The 12,474-nt window shown below is 48.9% G+C and overlaps 1 protein-coding gene and 1 long non-coding RNA gene across 12 annotated transcripts in view; one reads left to right on the top strand and one right to left on the bottom strand.

Moving 5' to 3' along the window:
• TRAF3 (TNF receptor associated factor 3) overlaps positions 1-12,474 on the bottom strand; it is a 105,903-nt gene that overhangs the window by 5,880 nt on the left and 87,549 nt on the right. For all 11 annotated transcript variants that reach the window (XM_072963781.1, XM_072963772.1, XM_072963778.1 and 8 more), the window contains 3 exons: positions 11,131-11,223; positions 7,264-7,404; positions 399-573 (listed from right to left, as the gene is read on the bottom strand). In XM_072963781.1, coding sequence (XP_072819882.1) covers positions 399-573; positions 7,264-7,404; positions 11,131-11,223 — 409 coding nt within the window. The remainder of the gene's footprint in view (positions 1-398; positions 574-7,263; positions 7,405-11,130; positions 11,224-12,474) is intronic.
• On the top strand, positions 576-11,162 carry LOC140697016 (uncharacterized). Its single transcript, XR_012073841.1, has 4 exons — positions 576-1,416; positions 5,029-5,096; positions 10,468-10,610; positions 11,079-11,162. It is a non-coding gene; the product is annotated as an uncharacterized lncRNA (long non-coding RNA).

The raw sequence follows: 12,474 nt of genomic DNA, 5'->3' as shown, positions 1-12,474 counted from the left end.
TGGCTGGCCCTAGTACGCGTCTAATATCAGAAACACGCCGTCATCCTCTGTCCCCTGGGCCTCTGTGAGCATGGCCGGGAGCACCCCAGCCAGCAGCCCCTGCTCTCAGCCTGGCGTCCACCCCATGCTGCCTTTGCCACGCTGGCCTTGCCTGCATGGAGAGGACAAGTCTAAGTGGGAAGCGTTTCTGTCTCTACCAGAGGCATCTCAGCAGGAAAACGCTCACCCCTGCAGGCGTCTGCCCGTGACTGCAAAGCTCCATTCTGGCCGCACGGGCCGCACGCCCACTTCCCTCACCAAGTCGAGCCCTGGCACTGAGCTGGCCTGGGAGCAGCCAGGCCCAGGGCCCCTGTCCCAGGTCCTCCTGGCCCGCACTGCTGCGGCCTGCCTGCCCTCACCTGTGTTGCGGGCAGCCTGCCCTGCGCTCTTGTCCACGCTCTCCAGCTCGGTCACTCGGTTCTGCAGGGACTCCACGCTGCTCTTCATGCTGTCTGCCTCCTCCCAGCTCTGCCGGAAGGGACGAATCTCCTTGTCCAGCTCTTTCAGCTTCTCCGCTTGGCTGTCTATGACTCGCTTCCAAACCAAAGGCGTCAAAAGGTAAAACATGGTTAGAACCTTCTGGGAAAGGGACGCCACTATCTGAAAATACCCGCTGCTCAGGGACAGAGCCGTCGGGATGGGCCCCGCCCAGGAGCCCTGTGCCAGTTCACACAGGCATCTCATCCGACGCCCACAGGACTCCCGGGGGACACAGGTGCCGAGGTCCCTAGTTCCCAGGAGGAGACTGAGACACAGAGAGGCCTCACCTACCAACTGCAGAGCCACAGTGCTGTCTGAGAGTCTCAGTCCAGGATCCTGGAGTTGCACCCAGCAGTCCTGTCTGAAGGCCTCTGTCCCCTACAGGACTGAGGCCACCAGCAGGGGCCAAACTATGTGGACCCCCCCAGCTGGCTGCCTGGCCCAGGGCCCGAGTGGCCATGCTGTCTCTGAGGCTGCACAGAGCATCCCAGGACCCTGCCTGAGTCCCAGGAGAGAGAGCTGCCACCAACCTGCCCTCTCTGGCGCCGGTCTTCAGGCCTGGGTGCCACCCAGGGGCAGAGCCTGTGGGAGTGGGGCTCTGCTTCCTCCCTGCCCTCCGGGTTCATGCCCGTGCCCACGGAGGCAGAGAAACCCCGCTGATGAGCCAGGCTTGATTTTAGGAGTCTTAATTTGAATAATTCAGAAACCCCCTTTTCCAGAAGCACATGACCACCACATGTGGACCAGGAACAGGAGGGAAGGGCCTGGTGCTCCAGCTGTGGTGGCCCCGTTTGTCTAAAGGACGGTTTGCCCTCTTGTTAGATGAAGCCAAGGACCAATGGAGTTTTCACTTCTAGGAAGAATCTGCATTTTTGAAATAAAGCTCCTGGAGTCTGGGTAGGTTAGCCCCTGAAGGTGAGAACTGACTGCAGGCCACGCAGGGGAGAGCCCCGGGGGCCGGCGGACCTCACTTCTCCTTTTCAAGCCTATGTTTAAACACTTAGGTTTCAGCACCTAATAACCGTGAAGGAACAAACATGGCAGCCTTGGGTTCGTTTTTTGGTGTGAAAGTACAGTGTTAATCTTCCTCTTCTTTCCAAGAAACCCTGACATTAGCTAATATTTAAAAGGTATAAAGATTTCTTTAGAGAACACTCCTTTCTACACTGGCATCACTTTATTTTTAAATACACACGGCTAGAGACATAGGGCATTGGTTCACAAAGTCTGTTTTCTGGAGCAGCACTATTGACGCTGACGAATACCCAAACCCGTAACGTTCTCCCCACGGCGTCTGTCCTCGTCCTCCACCTGCTCACACGACACGACAGACTGAGCCCACGTGGGTCCCAGTGAGTCCAAAAGGGCAGTTAATGAGAACTGAAACAATCACGGGCAGTTCTGAGAGTGGGCACTGTGAGCTGGGGCCGCGGTGCAGGGTGGCCCAGGACAAGCTGCTCATCACTCCCGAGCCACCCCTAGCCTGCGGCTGGTGACGCGCACGGGGACGGGGGCACGAAGGCACAGGCCATCCCGAGAGCAGGACCGCGAAGTCTGAATGCCAGCAAGGCCGGACGACGGCCCAGGCACCGGAGTGGGCAAGTGGGTGCGGGGGCAGGAGGGGCCCGCGCGCGTGCGCGCGCACACAGACACACACACACAGACACACACACACACACACACACACACAGATGAGGGTCAACCAGTTACTTACACACACACACACACACACACACACACACAGATGAGGGTCAACCAGTTACTTACACACACACACACACACACACACACACACACACACACACACAGATGAGGGTCAACCAGTTACTTCACAGTCGCTTCTCACACAGCAAGGGAAGACGTGTTGTTTTCACCAGACCTCTCATTTGTATGAATGGGACGGTGTCAAAGCAGAATGCTGATCGCAATCACGCTTCTGCTTAAGAAGCAGCAAATGTGATTTCATTCTCGAAGAGAGGTCTACACTCAGCCAGTGCAGTGTTTCTATGAAAATACATCTTAGACGCAGGTGAGGATTTCATTTGAGAAAAGAATTCAAGAGCTGAGATAAAAGGCACAGACTGCACACTACAGACCTAAGTCCTCTGCAGATTTGCTCATAGACGTGTCACTGATGGGTCTCATGCACACGCACGTTAGGGCTTAAACCATCATCTCTCTGTCACTTTGCATCCCTGGGGTCACCGAGACAATGCAGGTGGGGCTCCTGGGCCCACCACAGGGCCGGCGGACAGAGCGCTGCTCACTCCAGTCCTGTAGACTCTCTGCCTGTGGGACGACCAGCTCACACAGTCCCTACTGACTACAGGCACATGGGAGCTAAGCTAACATCTAGACTATCTTTTTAGAAAAACACGTTCTTTAAAAAGTAAAATATTAAGAAACTACCCTTCCTTGGCCAGCAACTGCAAACATGCTGGTTTTTTTTTTTAAGTTGTAGTTGGTTTACAATGTTGTGTCCATGTCTGGTGCACAGCATCATGTTTCAGTCATACATATACATACATATATTTATTTTCATATTCTTTTTCACCACAGGCTACTGCAAGATATTGAATATAGTTCCCTGTGCTCTACAGAAAAAACTTATTGTTTATCTATTTTATATATAGAATTAGTTTCTGCAAATCTCAAACTCCCAATTTATCCCTTCCCACTCCCTTACCCCTTGGTAACCATAAGTTTGTTTTCTATTATCTGTGAGTCTGTTTCTGTTTTGTAAATAAGTTCATTTGTCTTTTTTTTTTTAGATTCCACATATGAGCGATCTCATATGGTATTTTTCTTTCTCTTTCTGGCTTATTTCACTTAGAATGACATTCTCCAGGGCTATCCATGTTGCTGCAAATGGCATTATCATTTTTTATGGCTGAGTAGTATTTCATTGTATAAATATACCACAATTTCTTTATCCAATCATCTGTCAATGGACATTTAGGTTGTTTCCATGTCTTGTGGCTGTTGTAAACAGTGCTGCTATGAGCATTGGGGTGCAGGTGTCTTTTTGAATTAAGGTTTCCTCTGGATATATGCCCAGGAGTGGGATTGCTGGGTCATATGGCAGTTCCATTTTTAATTTTTTGAGGAATCTCCACACTGTCCTCCATAGTGGCTGCACCAAACTACATTCCCACCAGCAGTGTAGGAGGTTCCCTTATTCTTCACATCCTCTCCAGCATTTATCATTTGTAGACTTTTAAATGGTGGCCATTCTGACTGGTGTGAGGTGATACCTCACTGCTGTTTGATTTGCATTTCTCTCATACTTAGCAATATTGAGAATTTTTTCGTGCGCCTATTGGCCATTTGTATGTCTTCATTGGAGAAATGCTCGTTTAGGTCTTCTGACCACTTCTGGATGGGGTTTTTTCTTGTTGTTGTTATTAAGTTGTATGAGCTGTTTATATATTCTGGAAATTAAGCCCTTGTCAGTTGCATCATTTGCAAACATTTTCTCCCATTCCATAGGTTGTCTTTTTGTTTTGTTTATGGTTTCCTTTGCTATGAAAAGCTTGTAAGTTTAATTAGGTCCCATTTGTTTATTTTTGCTTTTATTTCTATTGGCTGGGTAGACTGCCCTAGGAGAACATCGCTAAGATTTATGTCAAGTAGTGATATGCCTATGTTTTCTTCGAAGAGGTTTATAGTGTCCTGTCTTACGTTTAAGTCTTTAAGCCATTTTGAGCGTATATGGTGTGAGGGACTGTTCTAACTTCACTGACTTACATGTGGCTGCAGCTTTCCCAACACCACTTGCTGAAGGGACTGTCTTTTCTCCACTGTGTATTCTTGCCTTCTTTGTCAAAGACTCACTGACCACAAGTCTGTGGGTTCATTTCTGGGCTCTCTATTCTGTCCCATTGATTCATATGTCTGTTTTTGTGCCAATACCATGCTGTTTTGATTATTGTAGCTCTGCAGTATTGTCTGAAGCCCAGGAGGGTTATTCCTCCAGCTTCGCCCTTTTCCTTCAGTATTGCTTTGGCAATTCTGGGTCTTTTGTGATTCCATATAAATTTTAGGATTATCTGTTCTAGTTCTGTGAAAAATGTTCTGGGTAATTTGACAGGGATTGCATTGAATCTGTAGATTGCTCTGGGCAGTACGGCCATTTTAACAATATTAATTCTAATCCAAGAGCATGGAATATCCTTCCATCTCTTTAAGTCATTTTTAATTTCCTTAATGAATGTTTTATAGTTCTTTGCATATAAGCCTTTCACCTCCTTGGTCAGATTTATTCCTAAGTATTCTATTTTTTTTGGATGTGATTTTAAAAGGGATTGTCTCTTTGCTTTCCTTTTCTGGTAATTTATTGCTAGTGTAAAGAAAGGCAACTGATTTCTGTATGTTAATTTTGTATCCTGCTACCGTGCCAAATTCTTTTATCAGCTCTAGTGGTTTTTTGTGTGGGGCCTTTAAAGTGCAAACACACTCTTAAATTCCATTTCTTTTACCAACTCTGACTGCAACTCATCCATCCCACAGGAACTCTGCACTCTGTGGACTCCCACACAGCCCTGTCCCCGGGACCTGAGGGTCTCCTGGAGACTCAGGTGAGGGAGAAGACAGCACAGAGGGGACAGGTCTGCCATCAGCAAGGCGGTCCAACACCCAGGGTAGGGGGGCACCGAGGGGGTGGGCATGGGCGAGGGCTTCCCGGAGGAGGTGGTGTTTATGCTGACATCTGAGGTGTCTGAGGAGGGGCCAGAGTCGGGGAAGGAAGGGAGGAGAGAAGGTCCACGCTGCTGCAGACAGTGTGGCAGAGCCACAGAGGTGAACAGTGCCCAGTCACATAAGGCTTCCTGGGCCACTGCATAGCATTCAGATAAACTCTTCTCCAGGAAACTAGAAGGTTTGACAAGGAGGAATTAGGTGCATGTGTGAGCCAGACTCTGAAGAGGTGGAGGAGGGTCAGGAGGAACTGGAGAGAAAGCGCCTCACTCATGGCCAACACCCCCTGGCACGCACCCCATGGGGCCTTCAACCAGTGTTACTCAGAGACGGACAGTCCAGAATGTCTCCCATTGCCACAGATGTGGCCGGCCGACCCCACAGTGATAGAAAGACCACATTAAACATCACCTTTTGTGAAATCACCAAGTTGGACCTGATTTCCCGTAAACCACTGAGAAACAGGCAACTGTCCTGAGGGGTTTCCAGCATCTCTTGGTCCCTTGACCCTGCACTTGAGGGACCTCGAGGTGGGCATCCAGCCCGACCTCTGTCTTGTCTTTGGATACAATCCATTTTCCTCCATGCTCTCCTTCCAAGGAGAAGGAGCTGGAGGACTCAAGAGGACTGACCACCCCTCCCCAAGCTCGAGCAGCTTGGGACTGGATCTTTCTCAAGTAGATCTCAGTAGATTATTCAATCATGGAAGTTTAAAAATAAGAACCACACACAGTGGAATGACCAAACTCTCGATGAAAGTAAATGCAAGCTTTTCACACTGGAAGGGGTAACGGAGGAGACGAAGGCACACAGAGCCTCCAAAGGGTCCAACAAGTGCATCTATGACCTCATTATGTAAACTCTTAACTTTTTTTTTGTTACAAATGAACCCACTACTTATTCATTCTTTCTTCTGTTGTTGGTATTTTTAACAAGAGGTTTTCTAGCATAACATTAATTTCCTTTCTACACACCCCTCTGAGCCCCGGGCCAAACACAACAGCCATGGTGCCAACACCCTGAACTGCTCACCAGACAGCAGCGCAGGCCTCTGTCTGGACCATCTGACCAGCACCTCCACGGCCTCAGCAAAGCCCCAGGGACGTCAGGCAGGAGCCTTGTTGGCGTTTTATGAGACCCTGTACTTTTCTTGGCTCAGCTCAATACTCGTGACTTGTATCTTTTTTACTACAAGCTAATGTTCCACTGTGTGTTTCTCCATCTCTGGTCAACTACAAAGCTTAACACAAACAACATTAATTTAATGAATCCCTGTGCAATTCAAGGCACGAGGAGTACTCTCAGTGTTAGAACAGGAGGAGGGACAGCCTCCAAGATGCCGTGGCTCTGAGCTGTCAGACATTCTCTCTTCTGATCATTCGAGGACACAGGCCGCTGAGCAGAAGCACGGAGAGGCCGTTGTGGCAACGCGAGTGACTCCTGCGGCTGTGGCGGGCCCGGGAGTCACTACAGGGAAGGCCCACGATGAGGGAGCGAGGGCGCAGGCGGCAAGTACCTAGTGGAAACGTGCTGACGACGGAAGGGGGGGCCACGTCTCCGTCAGGCCTATCTACATGGTCACTTTCCAGAGCAGCAGAGCTCATGTGTGTGTTCCGGACACACCTTTGGGTCACTGCGGTGAAATACAGCGACGGTCAGTATGTGTGTCACTGGAAGATGCAGAACAAAATCGTCTGGCTTCACTTTAGGAAGTGAAATTTTATACACAACTACCCATGAACGACATGAAATCTGACAGAGTAATAAGAACAGGCTAATTTTTAAAAACATGAGCTCTTTGTCTTATCTCACCAACAATGAACCAGAGGCCCAGAGCAGAGGGGGCGGGAGAAGGCGGTGGAGAGGCATGGCGGCCGCCCAGGCTGGCCCGCAAACCCAGGCCGCCTTCCTCGAATTTCACTTACGCAGAAGAAATGAGTTTCCTTGTTTGACAAAGTTCAGGACTTTTGCTCAAATGTCTCCCAGAGAAAGTCCTGGAGGAGAACACGTGTGTCCCCTTCCACCCAGCCATAATCTTAAACTTCTTACCTGTAAATGAAGTATTTTGGATTCGTTATTTCGAAGCATTTCCTTCTGTCTCTCAATTTCAATTTCAAAGCTGCATATCTGGTTGTGCAGACTTTGTATGCTCTTGTTTTTTTCCACACTTTCATTCTGCAGCAAGGAAACCTGAAAGAGAAATTCGTCTGTTAAGCAAACAAAAAGTGGTTTTAACATGAATTACTAACAATTATAATGATGGTATTTAAACTTTTACAATACAGGCCTTCTACCCCCTTAGTGGAAGGAGTTCCAGGAAAAAAAAACCCTTCAGACAGGAGATGGAGTCTGGTAGCTCAGCAGGGCGCCCGCTGCCTGCAGCTCCCAGTCCCTCCCAGCAGGTAAAGACGAGGCGGAGCGCGGCAGCCGGCTGACCCGGAGAACGCTCGTTACAGCTGCTGCTGGAAACTAATCGATCTTTCACCTGAGTGGCTTTCAAACTTTGACCAGGAGACACAGCAGCAAACACCCTCACATCTCACTTCATGTGTGTGCATTGTGCATGTCCCTAAAACCACACAACCAGCCTTGCCCTGCTCACTCAACGCACCCTGATGTTTCCTGTTTTATTCTATTTCACTTTAAAGAATGCTAGCTGCAACCCAGTAAATTATTCACAGCCACCAGCGGGCCATGCCCGCCCTTTGGAAAGCTCTCAACGTAAAGGGGGCGCACGCAAGAGCCAACAATCCCACAGGAGCCCAGGTGAGCCGCTCAGGCCTGGCCAGCAGCCTCCCACAGAGGGGTGAGCGCACGCGGCGCGCCCGGCCGGCCCGGGACGCCTTCCTGAAGCTCCGCACACCCACCCGCGGCCATGCCAGTCCAGGGAGGGGCCTGCTGTGGCAGCCCCAAGCCCACCCTGGGCTTCTTCAAGTTCCTTTCTGAAAAGTAAGTCGCTCCCGAGAACCAAGTCACATCGTCTTGAAAGCCACGGGGGCGAGGAGTCGAGAGGGACCCAACAAGGCTTCCTCCCACACCGGGCCCCGGGGCACTGGCCCTGGGGGAGGCTGCCTCTGCCAGCAGCTGGCCCCGACCACGCCGGGGCCCCGTGACGCACGGAACGCCACAGCCCTACTCGGACGTGTTCCTTGAACACCTCCAGCACCTGAGGACTGTCCTGGCCGTGCTCACGGCCTGCGGGCACCTCAGGACAAGCCTGGGTGAGACAAATAACCAATTCCTGCCCCCATTCCTTTGAGGCACCAGCCTAAAGACAGGTGTCCTCACAACACTCAACCAGCTCAGGAAGCCGCGCCTTTGGCTCCAGTCACAGTCTATTTTATTTTATAACAAACATGGATTTACTAAGAAATACAAACCTGGCAATATATACTTCACTCTCCTAGGATTTTACTCAGCACAAATGGACTTTCCTTCTTAAAATGTGATGGTGCACATGCCACAACCTCCACCCGTGATCAACCTGCACGCACCCGCCTGGGGCACATGGAGCGCGCAGTGGTGTTTGTGCCTTTTCCAAAGTTACAATTCACTCACTCCCACCTGCCAAAGACAGACACAACTTCTGGCTCCTTGTTCTCACCCGCAAAAGGAGACACCATGCACAAAAGACAACCTTTTTGATAAAAGTCGCAGTGGTATCTCCAAAACCAATGGCAGTCAAGCTGCCCAAGGGTGAGCAGTGGCATCTCAGGCTAATGAGCACACATCACACCACACCAGCCTCCTCATTTCCTTATCTAGGGACTCCTCTTAAACTTACTTATTTACATATTTTAATCAAAGAGCCCAGCCCCTGGGTGCCTTGCAGATCCCTGCTTTCCCTTGTCCGTCACGTAGGCATCATGTGCACAGGACAGTCTCCCTGACAGGTATGTTTCCAAGAAGCGCAGTGAGACATCCACATGGCAGGTGGAGATGGGCCCCCTGGAGACCCCTCACCAAGAACGCCTTTTACCTCGGCCTGTTTGGCGGGCACTCTACACTTCCCTTTGATTTAAGCTTTCTTAACATACAAAGTGGGTGTTTTTAAGTCTGTATTTTACAAAACAGTTTTTCTTTAGTTTGACTGTGAATGTGATGACCAGTGTTTTCAAACCAACTCAAACATTCTATTTTCTACTACAGATAAACAAAATAACAAGAGATTCCAACTGAATAATTCTATAATGAGAAATAAATTCCCATTTTAAGAAAATACAGGTATCTCCCTTCATCCCCAGGCTGTGCTCTGGGGCCTCATGGAGAGAAGACATCGTCTCTTAAACACAGTCAAGGATGTGCAGAGCAGGTCGGTTGACCCAACCAGGTGTGGGCGTCCTGCCGATGGACAGAGTCAGGGGACACTAATCCGTGACCACCACCAGGAGGGCAGACACTCAAACCTGCCAGTGGCAGCCCGTCCGCCTTGGGGCTGGTGGCCGTGGGAGGGAGAAGTGTGGCGAGTATGCCGGCCGCATCTGTGGCCTGGGTTTGCAGGTGCAGAGCCTGCTGTCTGAGGGCGCGTGCGGAGCCGGGGGTGGCGGGGGGACAGGAGGACGCAGCTCATGGGACGAATCCCATTTGCGCCCCTCCGGCTGGCGGCCGCACAGCCCGCGGGACAACCTCGCATCTCACATCTGCTCCACCGCCGTGGAACTGGTGCAGGGGGAACAAAACCAACCCGTTTTAAATGAAAGGAAGAACCTGTTAAACAAATGGGAAACACTATCTGTGTCCTGAGGTCTGTGCCTATAATTTAAAAAGGCAAAAACAGAACACATGCTTCAAAAAGAGGGGAAAACAGACTCACAGGTAAACTGTCCCCAAACTCAGAGCAAATGTGCTCGTGGGAGAAGCAGAAATGATTTCAGACAGAGCCTCCTCCGCCCCGAGCCGCGCACCCCTCGCACCGGCCCCCACAGCCCCTCACCTCCGGCTGAAGCGTTTATATTGAAAAATGGCTTTATCTTAGATTTAATAAACATTTTTGATTTAAAATTTCAGACTCTTTCAAGTACATTTACACTTTAGATTGCTCGGATTTATTACTCAAGACATTCAAATCTTAACAAATCTTCAGAAAGCGGACCCCCTACCCCCCGCTGCTAACTCATCCCCACGTCCTCCTCCAGCAAGTTCTCAACAGATGTTCGCTGAGTATCAAATTAAGCTCTTAATTTAAGAATGGGAGATCCTCTAACCTTGTTCCCTATCAAGTCTCAGAGGTTTCCATCTTTTCCTCATGAACAGAAGGCCTGGCTGAGGCGAGCACCACAGAACAAACGCCCTAAGCAAGTGTTGCCCAGACTGCCGGAACCCCCCGCTGAGATCGCCAGGAGCGCCAGTGAAACGCGAATGTCTTCTCCTCCGTGTCTCTCACAAGACAGAGGACGGTACAGCACGGAACACTGGTGGTAACCTTCCAGACCGGGGGTGGCAAACTGCTCCTGTGAAGGGCCAGAGAGCAGTATTTCGGGCTGTGTGGTCCATACAGTTTCACTTGCAACTCACCAACGTGCCCTCGTGGTGCCAAAGCAGATGCAGACAATACGGAAATGAGAGCGCAGCTGCATCCCAATAAATAACACCTGATTCACAAAAAGCCAGGGATGGGGTGGTGTGTGTGGAAGTGTGCTCTGGGTCAACGCTGAGATAGCCACAACGTGACTCTCTTAAAAAACAGCACTGCACACTTGCTTGGCAATTAAAAACAAAGTGCAAACTAATAAAACTAACACCTTCATTTATTTATAAACTCAAGACCAGTGGAAGAGATGTTACTTTTTTGACACTCTCTTGATGCTGTTTCTTTTATCCAAAACCATCACTAACTATAAAAAAAAAACTTGTCTTCTTTACAGAATTTGTTGAAATTATTAGAAACCAACAAAAGCAGGCAACGGCACGGCGTACCTTTTTCTCTAGAGAATTGCTCCATTCTTTCAGTAAGTTGACGTGCTGCACTGCGGAGCTGGCCTCGTGGGCCTTAATCTGCTGGTTTGTCCCCTGTGAGAACAAAGAGGCAATGCGTTAAGCCGACCTCACTCTGTTCCAGAGCACAGAGAGACTGACAGATGATCTAAAGCCAGCACTACACACGAAGAGGGGAGACTTATTCACGGAAGGTGAACGGGGAATCTCCAGCCTCAGAAGGGTCATGCTCAGCGGCCCCCGATCTACTGAGTGCGGGCGAGGAGGCTGTGGAGGACAGAGCAGCTCAGCGACAAGACACGCGACTACAGCGGCTGCCCCAAGGCCACGCCCTGCACTCCTCAAGCTCCGTATCGAGGACCTTCTTTCCCGTGTTTCACACTTGTAACATCAAGAAATTAAGTCTTAGACATATTATTTTTGTTTCTTAATAATTTTTCTTACATTAAAACTATAAACAAAATATTTAGACACTTGCAGTCACAGCTAGATGCTGCGATACTAATCTGGTGAATGTGTAATCAAAGTAGATTCTAAATAGTTCACTAAAATACTGACTTGCTAGCGAAATATGCTGCATCAGAAAACGTACTGTTCCTTGCTCCTCTGAGGATACTTCGAAAGCTACATACAGAACATGAACAATCTACAGAGTACACAAGATGCAGACCATCTCAGAGTCAGGAATAAGCACACCAAGCAGTGCTTCATATATTTAAGGAAATAATTAGTATAAAAATATAATTTGTTTTGATATTGGAAAATTAAAAAGCCATAGAAAGCATTTTCATGATCTCCAAAACATATACTCTGTACATAGAATATTCAAATATATATATGTTGATATAAGTTCCGCTATATATAAACATATATATACACACACAGAATGAATGGTACTCGTGTACGTACGACAGAACGGTGGGGAGGCTCAGTCTCGCTAGAGGCTGAAGCAAAGGGAAAGCTACCGCCATTCTTACTTAGGCTTTTTCCTTTCTAAGAAGAGACTGAGATGCCAATGCTTCTGTGCTGATTTCATAATGATGTATTGATATTATATACAATTAAATGTGAAATACTTTCATTGTCATAATACTGCCCTTTGATAGTTTTCAAATTAAGATACACATTCAAATGAAAACTCAGTTCAAATTCACGAGCAGTCTCAGACGTGCTAAAAAAACAAAAACAGAAACAGAAACAAAAAAACCCCAAAAAAAGGTCTCGCACAGCACAGGTATGACCGTGGCGGAGAGCCCTCTCCACACTGCTCCCCAGGAGGCGGGGCATGTATGTGAAATGCACTCATGGACATGCGTGTGACCCTCA

The sequence above is a fragment of the Vicugna pacos genome, chromosome 6, assembly GCF_048564905.1.
Source record: "Vicugna pacos chromosome 6, VicPac4, whole genome shotgun sequence".
Classification (NCBI taxonomy): Eukaryota; Metazoa; Chordata; class Mammalia; order Artiodactyla; family Camelidae; genus Vicugna; species Vicugna pacos.
The sequence above is the reverse complement of the archived record's forward strand: the minus strand, read 5'-3'. Positions and strand labels throughout refer to the sequence as shown.